Source organism: Enhydra lutris, unplaced genomic scaffold (assembly GCF_002288905.1).
Source record: "Enhydra lutris kenyoni isolate GAN:26980312 unplaced genomic scaffold, ASM228890v2 scaffoldscaffold28, whole genome shotgun sequence".
Classification (NCBI taxonomy): Eukaryota; Metazoa; Chordata; class Mammalia; order Carnivora; family Mustelidae; genus Enhydra; species Enhydra lutris.
This window is the reverse complement of record NW_019154112.1, coordinates 20,307,519-20,327,716: the sequence shown is the minus strand read 5'-3', so window position 1 is coordinate 20,327,716 and position 20,198 is coordinate 20,307,519. Positions and strand designations below refer to the sequence as shown.

Below are 20,198 nucleotides of genomic sequence, written 5' to 3'. Positions count from 1 at the left end.
ATCTTGGGCTCATGGGGCTAGGAGGAAAAGGTTTGAAATAATATCGCCAGGGGGCGCCTGAGAGACTCAGTCAGTTAAGCATCTGCCTTCGATTCAGGTCACGATCCCAGCGTCTTGGGATGAGCCCCACCAGGGCTCCCGGCTCAGCACAGTCGACGTCTTCCCCTTCCCCCACGCCCTGCTTGTGCGTCCCTCTCTCAAGTAAATAAATAAAATCTTTATAAAAAATATCTTCAGTAAATATTTGTTTTCATAAACTTATCTGTTCGCAATCATTCACGTGCAAATAATGAGAAGAAAAATGTCGGCCACTAATTTGGTAAGGATCTGAGCAAACAATGAAAGAGCATTTTAACACCACTGATCTAGATTATCTAGACCAATATTTCTATAAAAAGAAAAGGGAAAAACAGAATAAAGATGGGGAGAGGAAAACTGATCTAGAGGTAAAGGTCATCTAGTACACTGCTTTAGTGCAGTAACAGCCTATAGGACCGTAAGCGCCGCCGCTCGGAGTCCTTTTCCACTCTTCAATTAGATGCGGGACAGTCTCGGGCGCAACTAGAACTACAACTCCCGGCTTCCCGCGCGGCCCGGGGAAGGCAGGCCGGGACTGCGAGACAGAGGCTCCGGCGGATAGCGGCCCAGAGCCGGTCGCTCCTCCTTTTGAAGCGGTTTCGCACCTCTTTCCGCCCGCTGCGTCGGTGGCGTCGGCGGCGTCGGCGGCGTCGGCGCTCACGCAGGGGCGGGTCACGGCGGCGCGACGCGGTGCTGGGCGGGAAGGGAAGTCGTGGCGGCGGCGGCAGCGGGGACGGCAGCGACGGCGGCGGCGGCGGCGGGGACCGCAGGAGCGGTGGTGCTGTCAGTTAGGCCGTCGGAGAAATGGGAGACCCGGGGTCGGAGGTGAGTGGGCGAGCGTCGGGCCGCGGCATTCTCAGGCGAGCCGGGAAGGGCTTTGTGTTTTGTTGAGAGTGAGGCCTGGTGCGCGGCGGCCGCCGCTGCGGCGGCCGACAGTGTCCGCGTCTCGGGCCGAGCTCCGCGTTCGGGCCTGGTGCGGGTGTGAGCGGGGAACCAGCAGTAACAATGGCCGCCCGGCCGCCCCCGGCCCTGTGCGCCGGCCACGGAGGTCCCTGTTGCCGCTGCTCGGGCCGCGAGAGCGACATTTTGAGACAGGCTCGCTCCTCGGCGGTGTGCGTGCTTCCCTCTTCCTTGAGGAGATTTGGGGAATTCGCAGGGTCTGGTAAGTCGTTTTCGGCGTCCCTCCCTATGGATGGCTCCACGTCTGCAGAGGCAGAGCCCGACTCCATCGAGTCCTGTTCTTGGTGGGATTTGCATGCAGTTGTGCTCAGTTCGGTTTCCTCGAGAGCTTGCTGTGTGTCTTACAGAGCTCTTCCTTTTTCGTTCTTTTTGGGAAGAATCTTTTCCTCCAGGTACGTGGCTGTATGTAGATAAGCATATTCTGGCTTATTTTTATAGATGATAGAGTCTGTCCCTCCAGCTGGGCCTGAGGCATCTGAGGCAACACCGGATGAAAATGAAGATGACATTCAGTTTGTCAGTGTAAGTAGCAACGAAATTCGGGTGTTTCCCAGAATCCCAAACCTATGCGCGGTAAGCCGTTCTGTGATGATGATACCTCGCCTGTCCGTTCGTCGTTCAGCAGCTGGGTGTGGATGTCTCGCAGGTACTGGGCACTGGGGAGTATGGCACAGGATGAGGAAATTTACCGAACGGGGTCTCTGAGCACCTGCAGGGGCCACCACAAAGACTGTGCCCGAAAGGACATGTTGCACATGGAATCACGCTTCTTATGCCTTCATTAGCGCCACTTTATACTTCCTGTGGGCAAAGTCGCGCGCTCTTAAGAGTGTGTTTGGAAGCAGGGCAAGAGTGTCCTTGGAACACGACCTGCAGGTTAGAGGGAAGGGACCAGAGAAAGCAAGAAGGGTTGCAAGCACTCAAGGTGGGAGCGTTCTGGAGCTTCATAACGTGAAGTCAGGTAGCTTGAAGACTTCTCCAACCTCTGAGATCACCACGTTACAGCATAATGCAGGAGTTGACGTTCATAATGAAGACCCTGCATCACCAGGAACACACGTGGTTTTGACTGTCTTCCCTTTGGGACAGTGGTCTCTGAGCATTAGGATGTGTAAGTGCAGATTTCTGGGCCTCACATCACAGCTGCTGAATCAGAATTTGAAGGTGGGACCCAGGAATCTTCACTTTGGAACAAACAAAAGGACATGTGACTCTGTGAGCCATGCTTTGTAAAGCCTTGGTTTAGGGGAACTGGGGTCATGATGTATTGCGGGATGGTTTTCACCCAAAACTAAAGTTTTGCAAAGGGTCTGTTTAAAGTGGTAGCTAGCCAGAAACTTCTACAAACCAGTGATTAGTTGAGGTTTGCTGTCAAAGTTGTATAATTTTTCTTTAATAGAGTGTTGGATGTGTATTTGTGTTTATTGATTTGGGGCAGTTTGTAAAGGTGGTTATTAAATGGTATCCTCTACATACCCGAGCATTAGGGCCATTGTGGTGATCCATTGTCATATTGCAGTTTAATGGATTTCTATAGGAGTCTTTTACATGATTGGGGGGGGGGGGGCTTTCCTCACCATTGCCAGCGTTTACTGTGCTTTGTCCTTTTATTTCAATTCCAGTATAGTTAACATTCACTGTTACATTAGCTTCACGTGTTCTCTGTCCTCCTTTTAAACTTACAAGGATTCCCGGGATGCGGGTGAATCGGATTGTATCCTTCTCCTTCTTTACTGTGGACTAAAGTATGTTGGTAATGGCATTCCATGCTCCTTAGGCAAATATTTCAGGTTTCTGAATACTGGTATATTTGGAGAATATTTATATTTTGTGCAAATAAAGGAAGTATATACTTTCTAAACTATGGGCCTTGCTTGAGAATTACAGATAGAATTAATAAGATTTGAAAACACTTTTTTTGGTACTGGTGGAATGAAAAATTATAACTTGTGATTAACAAGCTTAGTAAGGTACTAAGCTGAAGTTTAAAATATTCTTAATTATTTTTTAAATGTCTTTTAATTTAAATTTTATATGTAGAGGATCTATGTATCTTTGCATGAAGAATAAAAAATAATACAGTCAATGTCTTGTTTATTCATCTAGATCCAACATCTTCTATTTTTCCCTAGGGGTTGGCAAATAAAGGTTCAAAGTTCTGATAGTGGAAATGAAGATGTAAATTATATGTAATAAGTACAATTACAATACTAGAAGAAACCTATTAATAACATTTCTTCTACAAATTTAGTGATAACACTTAAATGATAATTAATGAAACCTTAATTCTGTTTCAAAATAAATTCAGAGACAGAGCCTTCTACTTCTTTCTGTAAGCTGATCTTACACTTGACTCCTTCGGGTAATGCTTATCCAGTAACAATAACATTGTTCTCTGCATAAGATTTCTTCAGATACAAAAACGGCATTAATGGCGTGACTTTTTGATTTACTCTGGTTTGAATTTCTTAGTTCATGCTCATTAATCTAATTTTCCCATCTTTAATCCACATTGGTGGCACAGCAGTGTTTATGTGGTTTGCAAAATACAAAGTCTGGAACCAAATAGCATGCTAAAGGAAAGCAATACAGATGTGGAGGTGCAAAAATGAGTTCTTTCATTTAAATTTTGTTGAAATGTATGTATAGAGAACCGCCCTGTTTGTAAGTGTGCTCTTTGATTTTGCAAAGTCAGTAACCTCAAATGAATGTGTTACCGTAACAGAAACTTATTTAAAGATTTTGCTCTCATTTTCTGTTTAGTTTAGTAATATAGATATGTCTCCACCCACCCCTCGTCCCACACCCCACTAATGTAAAGTAGAAACCTTTGAAACCTATGAAATCTTTCATAAACTAAGATGGCATAAAGTGTAGTAGTAATTACCATTAATTTATATGGGAAAATTTTTAGCATTTCCAGACCAAAAAAATAACCTCTTTTAGGCTGTTTTGCTACCTTAGGACATCTTGCTAACAGTTGCACAAAATAAATCAAGATACTGTACAGGTACTTGCAGATAATTCAAAGCTGTGCTAGTGAGATGCTGAGTTTACCTCCCAGGGAAGGAGCTTGGCTGTGCTACTCTTGCTACTTAGGGTGCATGCTACCTCTATAATGGCTTGCATTGAGACAAGCACTGTGCAGTAGTTTGGCTTTTTACCTTTTTTTGTATAAGCAAAAATCCTCAAGATTTCCTTTAGGGGCACCTGGGTGGCTAAGTGGGTTAAAGCCTCTGCCTTCTGCTGGGGTCGTGATCCCAGGGTCCTGGGATCCAGCCCCACATTGGGCTCTGTGCTCGGTAGGGAGCCTGCTACCCCTAACCCCCGCCTACTTGTGATCTCTGTCTGTCAAATAAATAAAATATTTTTTTTTTAATTTCCTTCAGTAAGTGAAAATGGGTACTAATGTAGGTTATTTGTTAAAGTGAAGTAGTGTGAACGCAAGCTTTCCGAGAGCGAGAATACTTGTCTAATTCCTTATTCAGGCACCATCTTTTTGTCTTTGAAACTGCAGATATTTTAATTTGTTCCCACAAAACTATTTTAGCTAAGAGCTGATGACATTTTCACCGTTCTACTTGAGATACAAAGGTGTGAAAACTGCTGAGGCAACCTATTGTAATCTTGGTAATAACACATGAGATTTAGGTTTCAGCCAAGGTTATTGGTATGATGTGAAATCATTGAGCATGTAGAAATGGTGAGGAAAAAGTATAATTTCATAAGTAACTTCAGAAGCACGTAGGTGAAATGGTAATACTTTACAGTGGAAAGGGGTCATGAGCAAAAATACCAAGGTATCTTCTGGCTGGGTGTCTTGGGCCTATAGGTCAATAAATGAAAATAATGTTGCAGTTTTTGATATGCAAAGTCATGAAGTAAGTACTCTAGAACTGCAGAGTTAATTGGAAATACGTCCTACCTATAAGTGTCCATATTTCAGTGTGGGTGATAAGATAGGTGATGAAAACTGTGTAAGTAGTTCTTTTATAAAAGTACATGGTGCTATTAAAAAAAATAGACTTTTGGCATAAATAACATGTAGTATTTGTATTTAAAAGAGCATTTTGAAAAGAAATAAGGGAAGACATCAAATTGGGAAAGCAGAGGATTATGTGTAATTCTGGAGGATAAAAATTTTTTAAGTAGAAGAGGAAAGGGTGGGCTGGATAGTGTAGGTCTTGAATTGTAGACTAAATTTGAACTTAAAGTAGTCAGTTGGGAATCATTCAAAATGTTTGAACTGGGCAGGACTACAGAAGTAAATTATATCCCTAACTTCTATATATGGAAATATATTTAAAAAAAAAAAACACATGCATTATATTTAAGGTTTTAGGTTAGAGTTGTGCATCTATGCTCATATCTGTAGTTTTTGTTTTAGACTGGGGTAAACTACATTTCTTGTAGACTGTGTCTTAGTGTATTGACATTATTTTCCATTTAGGCTTGACCCTCGAGCAACACAAGTTTGAATTGCATGGGTCTTATATGCAGATAAGATTTTTTTACAGTACTGTAAATGTATTTTTCTTATGATTTTGTTTGGCTTTATTATAAGAATACAGTATATAATACATACAACATGCAAAATATGTGTTACTCAACTGTTTATGTTATAGATAAGACTTCCAGTCAAGTGTAGGCTTTTAGTAGTTATATTTTGGGGGAATCAAAAGTTATATGTAGATTTTCAATTCTATGTGGTGGGAGGGAAGGTCAGAGCCCATAACCCTGATGTTCGTCAAAGGTCAACTGTAGCAGTTAATTGGTGTCTGGCTTTATATGAAAATCATTTTCCTGATAACAGGAATGAAAGCTTTTTGTGTCATTAAAAAAATTTTTTTTAAGATTTTATTTATTTATTTGACAGAGATCACAAGTAGGCAGAGAGTGAGAGATGGAGGGAAGCAGGCTCCCTGCTGAGCAGAGAGCCCATGCAGGGTCTGATCCCAGGACTCTTGAGATCATGACCTGAGCCGAAGGCAGAGGCTTAATCCACTCAGCCACCCAGGCGCCCCTAAAAAATTTTATTTAACTGAAAATATTAATTCAGCTCTGTTCCTAAATTACTTTGCTTGTACTTGTGCTCCTGGCCCTAATTGTATGGTCTTGGGAAGTAGCATCCTTTGATTTTGATATTGGTACAAAAGGGATGAGAGTGATGGTTTACTCTTTGATGGATGGAGCAGCTTCAAATAAAATACCTTTAATTGCAAAACTATATGCATTTATACGTGTTAAGAACATAAGCATCATTATAAACATTTTAAGAAATCGTGTTTGACATTTATATAATTAACATTCTTTTGGGGATATTAATAACTTATTTTTTGGTTAGTATTATGAATTATTCAGAGGTGGGTACAATAGTGAGAAGTCTCATTGAAGGAATACAGAGTATTTCTCAGAAACTTAGGTAATAAGACATTGATATATAAAAGTAGTATGTAGGGTTGCCTGGCTGGTTCAGTTAGTAGAGCATGTGACTCTTGATCTTGGGGGTGTGAGTTTGAGCCCCATGTTGGATGTAGGGATTTCTTAAAAATCTTTAAAAAAAATTTGTTTTGTTTTGTTTTTAAAGATTTTATTTATTTGATAAAGAGCATGCAAGCAGGGGGAGCATCAGGCAGAGGGAGAGGGAGAAACAGGCTCCCTGGAGAGCCCAGTGGGGGGCTTGGCAGGACCCTGGGATCAGGACCTGAGCTGAAGGCAGACTCCTAATCAACTGAGCCACCCAGCCACCCCCCCCCTTAGTAGTATGTATACTTTGAACTTAGCCTCAGAATTATTATGACCACACAGCCAGTTAAGTTTATAGAGAATCAGGTGTACCTCACTTAGTTTTCTCATTTGTTAAGTGGAATAATAGCAACAATACACTATTTCACCTTGTAATTGGAGATTAAATGAAATAGTGTTGAAAAGTTCAGCACAGTGCCTATATAGGGCTCAGTGATAAATGTTATTAATAGTAAAATAAATGGAATACTAAAATGTTTTAGTTCTTTAAGTCATTATGGTGGAACTTTTTCCATATTCAATATGAAAATTAGCTGAAGTGTAGAGTGTTTGCTTATAAGTAATATATTCCTTTGGGATTACTTCTCTTAGCTTTTTAAATCAGCCTCTGCCTTTTCGGTGGTCTCAAATACGTGTTGTTATCTTTTACCACTCTTTCACTTATAACTTCACAAGTATTGTTGAGTGAATAAGTATTTTAAATGACTCTTCCGCTTTTTCTCATTTTTGAATTTTCTGTCTTGATTCTTTTTATTCTTTTAACTAGTGTGAATCATATAAAGCTACTGTTCTTCTGCAGTTCAGAAATGGTTGGTTGCATATGGTCTAGTGGTCTAATGGTTCACCCCTATAGTAAATTTCTAATAGTCTTCTGTCATCATTCCCTGTTCTTATCCTTTCTACTATTTCTGCAGCTATTTTTAAAGCCCATTTGTGACCGTTCTCCTTATCCTGTTTTCTTTTGTTTTTTTCAAGGGGGGGTTTTCTCATTTGTTTATTATTTCCCATTCTTTTTGTTTTGTATTCTGTTACCTTCTTTTTTCTCCCTTTTTCCCTATCTCTTCATGGAAGCTTTCTCTGCTTCTGTCTCTGTGTATTTCTGATAACCTGGAGACTTTCTTGATGTACTGTTCTATGGACATAATAATAGTTTCAAATGCACATTTCTTTTTTTTTTTTTTTTAAGATTTTATTTATTTATTTGACAGAGATCACGAGTAGGCAGAGAGGCAGGCAGAGAGAGGGGGAAGCAGGCTCCCCACCTAGCCGAGAGCCTGATGCAGGGCTCCATCCCAGGACCCCTGATGCAGGGCTCCATCCCAGGATCCTGGGATCATGACCTGAGCCGAAGGCAGAGGCTTTAACCCACTGAGCCACCCAGGTACCCCTCAAATGCACATTTCTTGAAGAGACGAAAACTAAAGGTGATTTATGAACAGGAGAAGCTACCATATTTTTATTTCTTCCACTTTCTTTTTGGATTGAATGTATGATATTGACCATAGCTCTGGTCGATTTTAGTCTTAAAGTAGTTAATTGATCTCTGTTGACCATAATTGGAAAATACTCTGTCCCTGTTTTCCCCTTCTTTTAAACTTCCATTTTTACAGCTCAGGTGAAAATCTTAATTGTTCATTACATGATTCCTGCCCAGGAGTTCTGCTCTCTGGTTTTATCCTAGTGGCTTGATAAAACCTGTCCTAAAGGATAGCAGTTTTCTGCTTGGGGAGAAGTTGTAGCCTAAGAGAGAAACAAGTTATCTTTGAGACTGGATGCCTCTTCTCAGGAAGAGGATCTTTAACTAGATCTTAGCTTTCGTTTCCTGACTGTAGTCTTTTTCTGCTAGTTTTTACACTGTTTGCCAACAGTCAGCTTTCTGCATCTTAAGAAATCTTTCCCTTAGCTGACTTCGCCTCCTGTGTTCCTTACTCTTGTTCATAACATACTAGATTTTTAAAAAGAATATTCTTGACTCATGGCCTTTACTGTCTCTTTTTCTTTTTCTTTTTTAAGATTTTATTTTTAGTAATCTCTGCACACAGTGCGGGGCCGGAACTCACAACCCTAAGATGAGGTTGCATGCTCTGCTGGCTAAGCCAGCCAGGTGCCCCTATTGCTTCATTTTCTACTTAATTTTTTAGAGCCTTGCTTCTGTATGCTTGCTACTTTATTAAAAGTTGCTCTCAGGTGTTTTTAAAAAATCTTGTTGTCAAATTCAGTGGCAGTTTTTTTGATTGTCAGCATTTTGAGCCACATTAGCATTGAAAACTTTTTGTTGAGGTTTTCTCTAGCTGCTTTGAATTTATGTATTCCTGATTCTTCTCTAATCCCTGATTTCCTGCTTAGCGGTTCTTCCTGAGTCCTAAATTCTGCATTTTCTCAAGAACCTTCTTCAATCTCTTTTTTCTCCTCCTTGCTTTCTTTGTTGGCTCTATCACAGTTTCAGTTTAGTCTTTAGTCCCAAATCTGTTTATCTGGCTGTGTTCATACATCCAGATTATAGCCCTGCATTCCCAGCTATCTGCCAGTTACCTTTGTGTACCACTGTTACATCAACCCATTATGTCTAAAAGAATGTCAGCATCCCATTTCTGTATTCCAGATTATTCTGATGGCATTAGTATCCTTCTAGTTCCCAGGTTTGAAACTTTAAGGACTTAATTAATTCCTTGTTATTGTTGGGGTTTTGTTTTATTTGGCGAGGGGGCTGTTTTTCATAGCCAGTCTTTTTTTTTTTTTTTTTTTATACCCATGTATTCTCTTGAGTGCGTACCACAACACTATTCTCTTTGCCATTATTTTAGTTTTGTGTTATTGGATTGATTAATTACCCTGCTTTCCCCACTCTCCATACTTGTCTGTGTGATTAATCTATTTAAAGCACAGCTCTCATGTTTTTCCTATCTGTGTATTTATTCCCTTTTGCTTGTAGAATAAAATCTGGGCATTTTTAGACCAAGCATTCAAGGCCTAGTCTGTGATGCAGTCAGTATGGTTGGAAACAAGATGAAGAATCAGGTTTGATGTTTGACTATAGGAGTGAGAGATAAAGCTGAGCTGTTAGTCAAAGAACTACATGTTTTTGAGCTTGGTTATCTAACAGATAATTAATACTCATCCCATCTAAAAAGCATTGAATCATACTGTCTGCTATTTGTATCCTTGTAGCAGTGTTCCTTTATTATTATTTAATCCTTTCCTCAAAGGATCACCATTGTCCTAATATTCTACCAAGGTATTAAACTCTCAGATCTTACTGTTTCTTATTTGTGTATCTGAATATTTTTCTGTGTTCTGATTACTTTCTGCCAACTGTAGACTTCTTGTTTGGAGGAATTTTTGCCAATCCCAAGAAAAAAGTGATTGTTTTGAACGACCAGTTTAGTTTGAATAACTGTACATGACTTGTCAATTTGCTCAATTCTTTCATAGGAAGGACCATTAAGACCTGTTCTTGAATACATTGATCTGGTCAGCAGTGATGATGAAGAGCCTAGCACCTCTCATAGTGATGTAAGTACATTATATTTGATTTGCATTTCTTTCACTTCTGTCATTTAAGAGGCATTGTCTAAAGAGAGTTATCAAGTCAATCATGGTTGTTTTTAGGATCTATAGTACTTTAGAGAATGGCCCGTTTCTGTAGAGTGAACCACAAAAGGTGTCCATTGAGTCCTTGGCCCAAAATATCTCCTACTTCCAGTTTTGTTTCTTTACTTTCAATGAGGATGTGAAGGGATAACACAACACAGGAAAGTTCTAAGCCTTGAAGATGGTATCTGATAAAAGGAAAATGGAATAAAAACTGCAAGCTTTTTGGCTCCTTGTGCCCTTCTCCCCTTCTCCTTTCCCATCTCTCCTCAAGTGCCATGTATAACTGGATTCTTTTCTTCCAGAACCACGTGGCCACAGAAAGTTTGTTTTACATTGGAAGGAAGGCTATGTGAAGACCTTTTAGGAAATGGAATGCGGGAAAGGGTTTAGGTGGCATGGTACTTCAGTCGTCACTCCTTTTAACCTCATCTATCACTCACATATTTAGAGTTTTTGTCTCTTACCTGTGATTTTTTGGTTGTGGGTTTGACCCTTAAACCAATATTTCCCTTACTCTGAGAATCAAACTAGCTGAGCCCTTTGTAGCAATCTTGTCTTTCATTTGTCTTAGCCCAAATTTCTATTAATGGGCTATTTTCTTGATGGGTTAGAGAACTCCTGGCTCTTCTCAACATGGCCAGAAAACTTTCTCTATGATACAGGGGATTGAGACTTGGACGTGGAATCAATATATGTAGGTTTTAATCTGAGCTTTGCTCCTTATTAATTCTGTGATTTTGGATAAATTAAGAAACCTTTAACCTTAGTTTCTTTATTAAATAAGGGTAATACCTACCTCACAGGGTTGTTGTGAGGACAAAATGAGGTAACACATATGTAAATAAGCTCCTTGGAAACTACAAACAATAAAGTAGGACTATGCAACTGGGAAGTTTTGTTATTCTTGGAGAGTGAACAGGAGAAAATTTTAAAGGGGCTTAAAAGTGACTCTGCAATGGGAACTTTTAGAAATATTTTTTGTTCTCAGTGGAACTTGAGTTCTCTGCTTTTTAGCTTTTACTTGTTGGCTTACATACATTGAATGGGATTTTTTAAAAAAGATTGTTAATCAACAGTAGTCTCACCACCTCTTCTTATCCTAGCATGAGACCAAGCAGCAGGCCAGGATGGCACCACTTGAACTGGGCTTGTTTTCACTTTTTTTTTCGTAGACAGAGTGCCACATTAATAGCCATAGTTGGTATTAGGTTTTTGTGTAGAAACCTTGTGGATTTGACTTCTCTGATCCCCTTGCTGATCTGTAGTGGATTGCATCTTTCATTGTTGTTATAATAATTTTAAAAATTGAGTTCTACTTACTGGACATGCATCTCTGCACTTGAAAGTTAACATATTAAAAGCATTTTTTTTTCTTCCTTGGTTTTCTTGTTCATGTGGATAACCCAGAGAATGCCTGAGTCTAAGGTGCCATCCTCTGAGAATCATCGCCCAGAAATGTGCTCTAGCTGCAGTGTTCCTCTTCCCATTGGAGACAGCAGCTCCTCCTCTGGGAGTTGTACCAGCAGTCCACAAAGGATAGTTTCTCAACCTTCTTCTGTTGAGAACCCATTGGAGAACCAGAAAAATGATCAAAATAATTCAGATATTAAGATCTCTGAGACAGAGACACTTAAACCATCACAAAATTTTCAGACTCTGCCTTCATCTCCAGTTCTGGTCCCCCAAGAATCTTTGGCCTCTTCAGAGGTCAAGGAGGATTTACCTATAGAGTCTTCTTCAGCTTCACAGCATGGACAGGATGCCATCCTTTATCTTCAGACACAAGTGGCTGAGATGTCCCGAGTGATACGTGATCTGCAGTCTAGGAGCTGTTTTAGATTTCATCATTCTAGGCCAAGTGAGAACTCCTCAGTGCCATGGGACATCTCCACCTCTAAGGATGAAAATTTATCCACAGTTGATGAAGAAACTGACTGCAAATCCCCCTCAGCTGATGACAAAGGGCAGCCAACTGACCCCAGTCAGTCTAGTTTCACAGGTCTTTTGAAAAGAATGGAACAGAGAGGTGTTATAAAGAGAGTAACATTACAATCTGAAGCAGAATCATGTGAAGGGAAACCTGATTGTGTGACCTCTAAGAAACGTTTGGTTCCTCCATTGCATCCTCTTCTGAGAATTGCCACCACTGAGGTTTTTAAAGACCCTGCTGATTGCCATCCTTCTTCCTTCATGGGGCACAGGGTATATCCTGTGGCCAAGGATACCTCTCCTTTCCAACCAAATCCACCAGCTGAGGGCCCTATTGTAGAAGCATTAGAGCACAGCAAAAGAGGAAGCACAACATCTCCTTTAGATTCTACCTCAAAAGAAATGGAGGTCATGGGTTGTAGATTCTACCATGCTGCTTCCATTGCAGCCCGAGCTGCTAGCTACATGGCTTATATGACTCAATATCAGCGTAAACTCTGGGAAGATATGGAGGATCTGGTTCATGACCCAGAGTTTGATCGTGGAAAAGCAAGATGTATAATATCTGATGGTATGGATGCCGGACTTTGGCAGCTTTGTACTACTAGAGACATAATGGATTCCGTAGTCAGAGTTATGGCAATGGCAATAGACTACAGAAGACAAGCCTGGCTCCGACTTACATCTCTCACTAAGAAAACCCAGGAGAAGATCTCACACTTGCCCTTTGATGGTACTTCCCTCTTTGGACAAGATGTGAATGCTGTTGTTGCAGAAGAAAACAGTATTAAAGAAAATGACTATAGAGACCACAACAAATACTATAACCAACATCGATACTTTTACAGTCATGATCAGAAAGCACATTATCACAATAGAGGATATTCCAAAGGAGATTGGTACAAACCTCGCAACCATCCTTATAGATACAGAAAAAAGGGAGAATCTCCAGAACGCCACGGGTACAAGAATTAATAGCCTGTTTGTGTTCAGCAGCATAGTCATCCAAGATCCTAACTATTTTACTTGCTACTCCCACTCATACAGGATCTGCAGGTAGGAGGTCACGTCAGAAACTGATGCATGTCTGGAATTATCACAGCTAACGTTTAAATTCTAGACTTTTCAAATGGAATATATAATAAAGAGACTCATGTCTTACTGGCCAAGTGAGCAATAGAGACTTTCACCTACGTAGGGTTGGACAAAGGTTTACCTATTATTTCTGGTCCAAAATAAGTTCAGATGAGGGTACTCAGGAATCTGAATCCTCTTGTGAATAAAGAAAAATATAAAGATCTGTTCCTCAGGAAAATCCTACTGATAAACTGAGGACTAGCTGATTTGGGGTCTGGAAATAACCTACTGTTAGATCCTTAATTTTAGGTCATCAATGCTTCCTTGTTCAGGCTTCAGCTTGTCAGATCTTCACAAAATGACAATTCAGTTTTACTGTGTTTATGTCAGGATGATCAATTTACCAAGAGTCCATACTACTCTCAAGCTCTCTCAGACTTCAGAATCAATCATGAAGCTGTATGTCAAGAACTGGAATACAAATCAAATTTTGCCAAATCCAGTTTGTTTCAGTGGAATGGCTAGATGTTACAGGTCTACTGTGGACACCAACTGGAAAAAGACTTTCCTGCCTGTAACATCTCTAGAAATTTTCACAGTAACTATCTTTATCGAGACTGATGGCTGCCGTGTCATTACCATTCAGAGCTACATGTGAGAGAATTCTTTATCATCACACCTAAGTCTCTGACCTGTCAAGCTCTCAAATATAAAGAAGATGTGAGACCGAGGCATGGTGTTCTCTCAAGATATTCTGGGCTTTTCAGCAAGATGACCTTCTTAAACAAAGCTACCTTCTAAATAGTTGACTTTCTTGAGCTTGGTAATCCATCACAAAAAAGATACATACATTAGTGTCCTGGATATAAAGGATGTTATACCATCCAGGCATGCAAATCTGAACTCTTTTAAGAGAATTCCAAACATGCCTGACAATCTGGTCCTCTTATTGCAATAAAGAGGGATGCCATCAAACTAGATGATACTAAGAATCCTTAAGTGTTCAGTATTACCGTGGATGTCGTAAAGAGAACATCTCACACAGCTCTGTTTCTGGATATTTATTTAAATGATGATATCCATTAGAGATTTCTTAAAAGTCTGAAATCAAGACTTCAATGACATGTTCTTCGTTTACTGGTCCCTTAATCTAGTTGGACTCATCAGTAGAGACGACTATCTTTTTGCTCCCAGTTGGTTCCATTAATAGTTCTTCACAGTTCTGGAACTGGCAGCAGATACCTCAATTGTATATCTCACAGTATCTTTTTAAAATCTCAAGGCAGTGGCTGTGCAGTATATCAACCCTTAGATCCTCGATTTTGCAGCATGACTTCAGAAATGGAGAAAGTGTCAAGTTTGAGGGGTCTGAATACATCACCTAGTATTATTTGCTTAGCAGCCAAAAAAAATTTTTTATCAACAGATATAAAATTTTGTAACTTGGTTTGTCATACATCTGCATTTATTTCATCTGCTTGATCAAAATATTTTGATTCTACTGTTAATGGAATATAACACTGTTTTAGGATTCATGTGGTTTCTATTTCTTGCCATAGTTCTTACGCAAGTGGTGATTGACATTTCCCTAGTGCCCCACTTTTTGATGGTTGAAGCTCATTCCCCTTCCACTGTAACTATCTTCAGCACCCTTTTTACTATTTTCTTCCTCTCCCTATTTGTGCTAGAGGTTGAAGATGTAAACATACCTACTTAGAAGAAGCTATTTTATTTTGTCAGTAATTTCAGAGTACTATGTTGGTCCTATTTGTAAATTAAGCCTAAAAAACAGGCTTGATATAGGATATCATCTTGCAAACATTTACCTTTATTTTTGTATATTTTCCACAGTGTTTTACTTCTACCTTTTTTAGGTCCATGCCAGTGATGTAGAAACTCTTTCATATTAAACTCCAGAAGATTATTGATTAACTACCTGAAAAGAAACAAGGGTCTAAAAAAATCATTTAGATTTTTATAGTTGACAATATATATTGCATCCGTCAGGCAGTCTCATGTGCCCTTGACATGGCACTGTAGTTTCTTTTATGAAAGGACTAGTCACAGATGAACTTACTAGAGAGAGACCTTGGAACTGCTCTATGTGGCTGCACAGTTATACCCAGTTAGCTAAGGCTACTTCAGACTGTTCCCACTTTTCCATTTCTCCCCTTTCTTTCCCTGAATTAGATACTGGGGTTACAAATGTGATGATTTTGAGGTACTCTTATTTTCCAAAATCCAAACCAAAATGATGCTTGAAGACATAATTCTTTGAAACTACTTTGGCATTTCCACTTAATATGCTCCTCCTTTTAGATTTTTTTGTTTTTAATTGTGGTCAGAAAAAAGAACAAAATTCACCACCTTAAACATTTTTAAGTGTACGGTTCACTAGTATAAGCTGTATTTACATTGTATAGCTCCTCCTTAAATATTTATAAAACAGCATTGCTGTTCTCTTCCTCTTGTGTTATTTGTGTTACTCGGTGTTAAAGTAACATTACTTTACTATCCTCTGATTGATAAACTCAAGCATCTCCAGAGAATTTTTCTAAAAGTGGAGAGGTATTGAGGAATCATCAAATTGTTGATCCATAGATAACTTCTGAAGGGGATTTGACAGTTCAGTCGGGACTGTCAGAATGCGGTAGAATGGGAACAGCTTTTAGCTATAGATTAATCAGTCTCTTGATTGCAGAAGAAACATTCTTAACCTGTTTGTTTACTTTAAAATCTTTCTCTGGCATACTTGAATGGTGGTGGTGTTATAAAACTAAAAATGGGGCCCTGATGTAGGGAGACAACCCCAAAAGCATATGGAACTCAAAATTACATAAGTTTTCATATTGTGCCTGCCACAGAATTCTCCATTGGGCAATTAGATGTTTAAATATCTCTAGATTTTCTGGGACGCTTTGGGATAATTGCAAATTTAATGATTTGATATTCTCAGTGGGGATGCATCTAATGATCCTTTTTCTTCAAAGTGTTATTTCTCCACTAGACATAAAATATATGTGAAGACTATGATTTCTTGCCGTTTCTGTGTACAGAGAAATTGTTTCCATTTGTTATATGAAGTGCCTTTTTAAATTTCACCCTATTGTTTAAAACTTAACATTTTGATGTCTTGCATATGTTGCTTATATTTATGAGTTCTGTATAGTGATTTTTTTAATCTTGTAGTTTATTCATCATCTGTACAGTTGCACTATCTAAATGTACTCTCCTTCTGAATGTTAATTTTTCTTTATAGCACTGTCAATCCATTTCAGAAGGTTGTAGAGTATGACCCTCCCCCTTTATTTAAATAACTTCACAGTAGTTCTTTTTATTGGCTCAGTTTCTGAGCATTAAGGCAGCTTTGTTTTCTATCTGCAGGTTCTAGGTTTTCTGATTGAGTCATTTGTCTCAGACTGACCTTGTTCTAAGCCATGGTAGCACAACTTATATTTGATAAGTGGATGTGTTTACTTGGTAAGAAGAAACAAAGACATTAGGAAAAGCAGTAAATTTGCTGACACTTTATCTTTTCTTTTTAGTGACAGCTTCCTTATTAGTGTAATTGCATTTAAACTTTTTTTTTTTTTAACTGCGTGGCAGCTTCTTTGTAATTCCATTTTAATTACTTGGCCCTTAAAATGACATTTTGAGGGGAACATAAACTCTTTTGGGATACTTGGATACTATTTAGTATATTACGTTAGTACTATACTAATAATTTCCTGAATGATACCTAAGTGACCTGATTGATAATGTCCTTAAGGGCCCAGTAGTACATCAGGATAACCTCTCAGGTACTAAAAATGAGGAGGTTGGAACAGACACAATCCAGAATCCCTTCTAGCTACAAAATTGGATAGAGTTAAATGCCATGGATGAACAGAGTTAAATGCCACATTCACTGTTGAGGATATAATTTAGTGGGATTCTGATGAAGGTTAGAAATTATGGACTAGATCTTTGTAGAAATAGTTTAAAAATTGCAATAACTGAAAACTTTTTTTTTTTTTAATGTGAGACATATTTTGCCCCAGACTTGCACTGTTTTAGGTTTCCTTGTCTTTTGAAATTTACCATTCTTAATGTTAGTGGCTAGTCCAGTAATTGATTGTGATATATGCATGTCATTTCAGTTGGCCAGGTCCATTTTATATAGTTATTTTGTGGATACAGAAACCAATCAATTCTTCTTTCACTTAAGAAAATATACAGGTGGAAGTTATTATTTAACTGATGATGATCATTATTGAATGCAAATCTTTTAGTTATTTTTCCAAAAATAATGAGTTTTGTAAGCCATTAAAATATTCTTTTAAGGAATTTCCCTTCCTGGATGAATGATGAGAATATTGTTTTATTAAATCTTTTTTTCTCCTGTTGATTAGTGGGATAATATTTTTATACTACTTTGTGTTTTCATTTGCTTGACTTTATAGTAATGAAAACTTTTTTATAGTAGTGTTTGGTACCATTGAGATATCTTTTACTGGAAATTATGTTTGCTTCTGGTGGGATATATCTGGAAGTGATCACAGTCCAACCGTTTCCTTTTGATGTTATCATATTAGTTACTTCGTTCTTTATATTGATCTTAATTGATCTTTAATGTAACACCTCTTTCTAGAAGGATGTCTGATCTTCCCTTAGTATCTTTGATGTAGATTATATTTTTTATTCTACCAGTAAATACTAGCCAGGATTTTGATGTGGCTTTGTATTTGTGTATTTAAATACAAATGCCTTCAGAATTATTGTAAGAGATTTTCTAGTTTTCTCTTTTGTCCTTTTTTAAAAAAAGCAGCCAGTTCAGTCTCTGGAACTATTATTTCCTGGCTATTGAACTTCAGTCAGTTTTTAATGCTTTCTTATTTAATGGTAGTCTTATTTTTCTCATTTTGCATAGTTTCACACAAATGTATTACTACATATGGTTTACGGTTAATTGCATCTTATAAAAATTCTAAGCCCGTCACCATGAAGTTATAGAACAGCTCTGACATAAACTGTATCTTAAAATTAACCAGTTTTCTCTAAGTCTTAAGGGCTTTACCTATTTTATTGAGATAACTGTCTATTTCAAATGATCTCTTGGATTTTCTGATGCCTTGTTAAGAATTCAACAAGAATTCTCAGGTTGTCTGTACTTCATTTTCTTTTAGGACTCTGGAGATCTCTCAACTTGTATTGAGTTTTCTAATATTTCTAAGTATATTCCTTGGTGGCAGTGAAAGTAAATGCTTTATATCTAGTTGTATTTTAAACTCTCCTTTGATCATAAATGCTTCAAACGTTATGAATTCTGTTAGTAGTCTCTTTATAAGACCTATATTCATACGCTATTTTTTCCTGTCAGCTATGTATCCTATGCCTTCGCTTTTCTGTCATTGCCTGTAAGAGTAGCTCTTTCATGTTACTCAATTTTGAGCACTACCAATAAGTAGCTCTGTCATGTTATTCAATTTTGAGCACTACAATTAGACCTCTTGTCAACTCACATTTTTATATGTGATAGCTATGTTTTGCACTACTTAGTGTGCATTTAACACTAGTACCCTACGTTTGTGGTTCCTTTATTTGTACCACTTTTAGTTACTAGGGCAACATGATGTGGGTGATTGGGGGGAAGCATTTTCCAAGTCACTTGAACAGTCTCAAATTTTCAGTTCCATTTTTTTTTAACATTTAATTACATTAAACATCCTGCCGTTAGGTATGAAACCCTTTTTTCCTTGGTTCAAGTATAGTCAGTGTTTAACTAGCCTCATTTAGATTCTTAGCAAGAGTTGCATGCAAGTTGGTCTTTGTCTAATGCCTTATAACAACCCCTGTTTACTTTTAGCAAGAATATATTTTGAGATCTTGGAAGCACCTTTATAGTCTTGGGCCTAAGGGTTGTCTTCCTGCCTGGCAAGCAAGTGGAGGACAGAGTTTTCATTTATAGAGCTCACATTTACTACACTGTGTGCTAAAATTTACAAGTTACTCTTGAGGAAGAAATTCACCCTTATTTTGCAGATGAAAAAATGAAACATTAAGCATATTGCTCAAATGGTGGAGCCTAGCTTTTGAATATTAACTATTCCTCCACAGTCTCAGTTTAGCATTTTACTAGGCTGCCTCTTCATATTTTTCAAGGCTCAATTCAAGTCTTAACTTCTCTGATAAGCTAATTTGACCTGTACTAATCTTTTTCTTCCCTAAATTTTGTGTTTATGGCTATATTCTTATTCCTCAGTACTTGATGTCTTACATTAACTAATTCTTGGTCATTTCGCTTGTCAGATCAGAAACTCTTGTTTTCCCCTTGAGATTTCACTGTGTGGGACTAAGACAGTTCTTATGTGTGGTCATTGACTTGTTGCACGTATTCTGTTCTTTTTGAGCACTAATCGTTTTAGTCAATTTTTGCTTGTTTTTTTCTTTTTCTTCTACCTTTTTTTGTTACACCGTTTTGTTTCAGATACACGCTTAAGGTTTTTTTTTCCAAATTCTTTAGGATACTGGGTAGGAAGAAAGGTGGTATGGTGCAGAGCACATGGTATTTAAATTCTAAGACCTTGATCTGAGTATTAGCAAGTCACTACTTTCTGAGCCTCAGTTTTCCTACTCTCAAATGAGGTAAGCCTGGGAATACTTTGAAATTTCAAAAGCCCAGTACAGGTTTCATTTCTTTCATAGTGTGCTTTTTCTACACACATAGATATATTATAAGTGTGGAATGGTATTGGATATAAATACAGATACATTTTAAGATGTGTATTTAATAGCATGTAGTAGGTTCATGTCATCAGATCATGTTCCCTTTGTTTACAGTTTTTAAGGCTCAACTGTTAAGCTATATTACAAGCTCATCAATGGATTAAGTCATTGAAAGACATATTTAAAATAAAATAGTCTCTTTTCTCAAGTGCAGGCTAAGAAATGCTCATTATAAACAGTAAGGAAATAAAGAGAATGTAGAATGAAGAGCTAGGTTATGTAGGAATGTGTATATGATTTTTGATGGATCCTGTTTTGTCACTTTGTGT

At 38.3% G+C, this 20,198-nt stretch overlaps 1 protein-coding gene across 2 annotated transcripts in view; it reads left to right on the top strand.

The window, feature by feature from the left end:
- The first annotated feature begins 820 nt into the window (after positions 1–820).
- Positions 821–20,198, top strand: part of LOC111152147 (zinc finger protein 451) — a 101,378-nt gene continuing 82,000 nt past the window's right edge. The window contains exons 1-4 of one of the 2 annotated variants that reach the window (XM_022510502.1): positions 821–903; positions 1,477–1,560; positions 9,997–10,077; positions 11,566–16,707. In XM_022510502.1, the coding sequence (XP_022366210.1) occupies positions 883–903; positions 1,477–1,560; positions 9,997–10,077; positions 11,566–13,062 (1,683 nt within the window). In that variant the 5' untranslated portion in view covers positions 821–882 and the 3' untranslated portion in view covers positions 13,063–16,707. Of the gene's footprint in view, positions 904–1,476; positions 1,561–9,996; positions 10,078–11,565; positions 16,708–20,198 lie in introns of those variants that run through there. The other variant, XM_022510500.1, reaches the window with a different exon arrangement.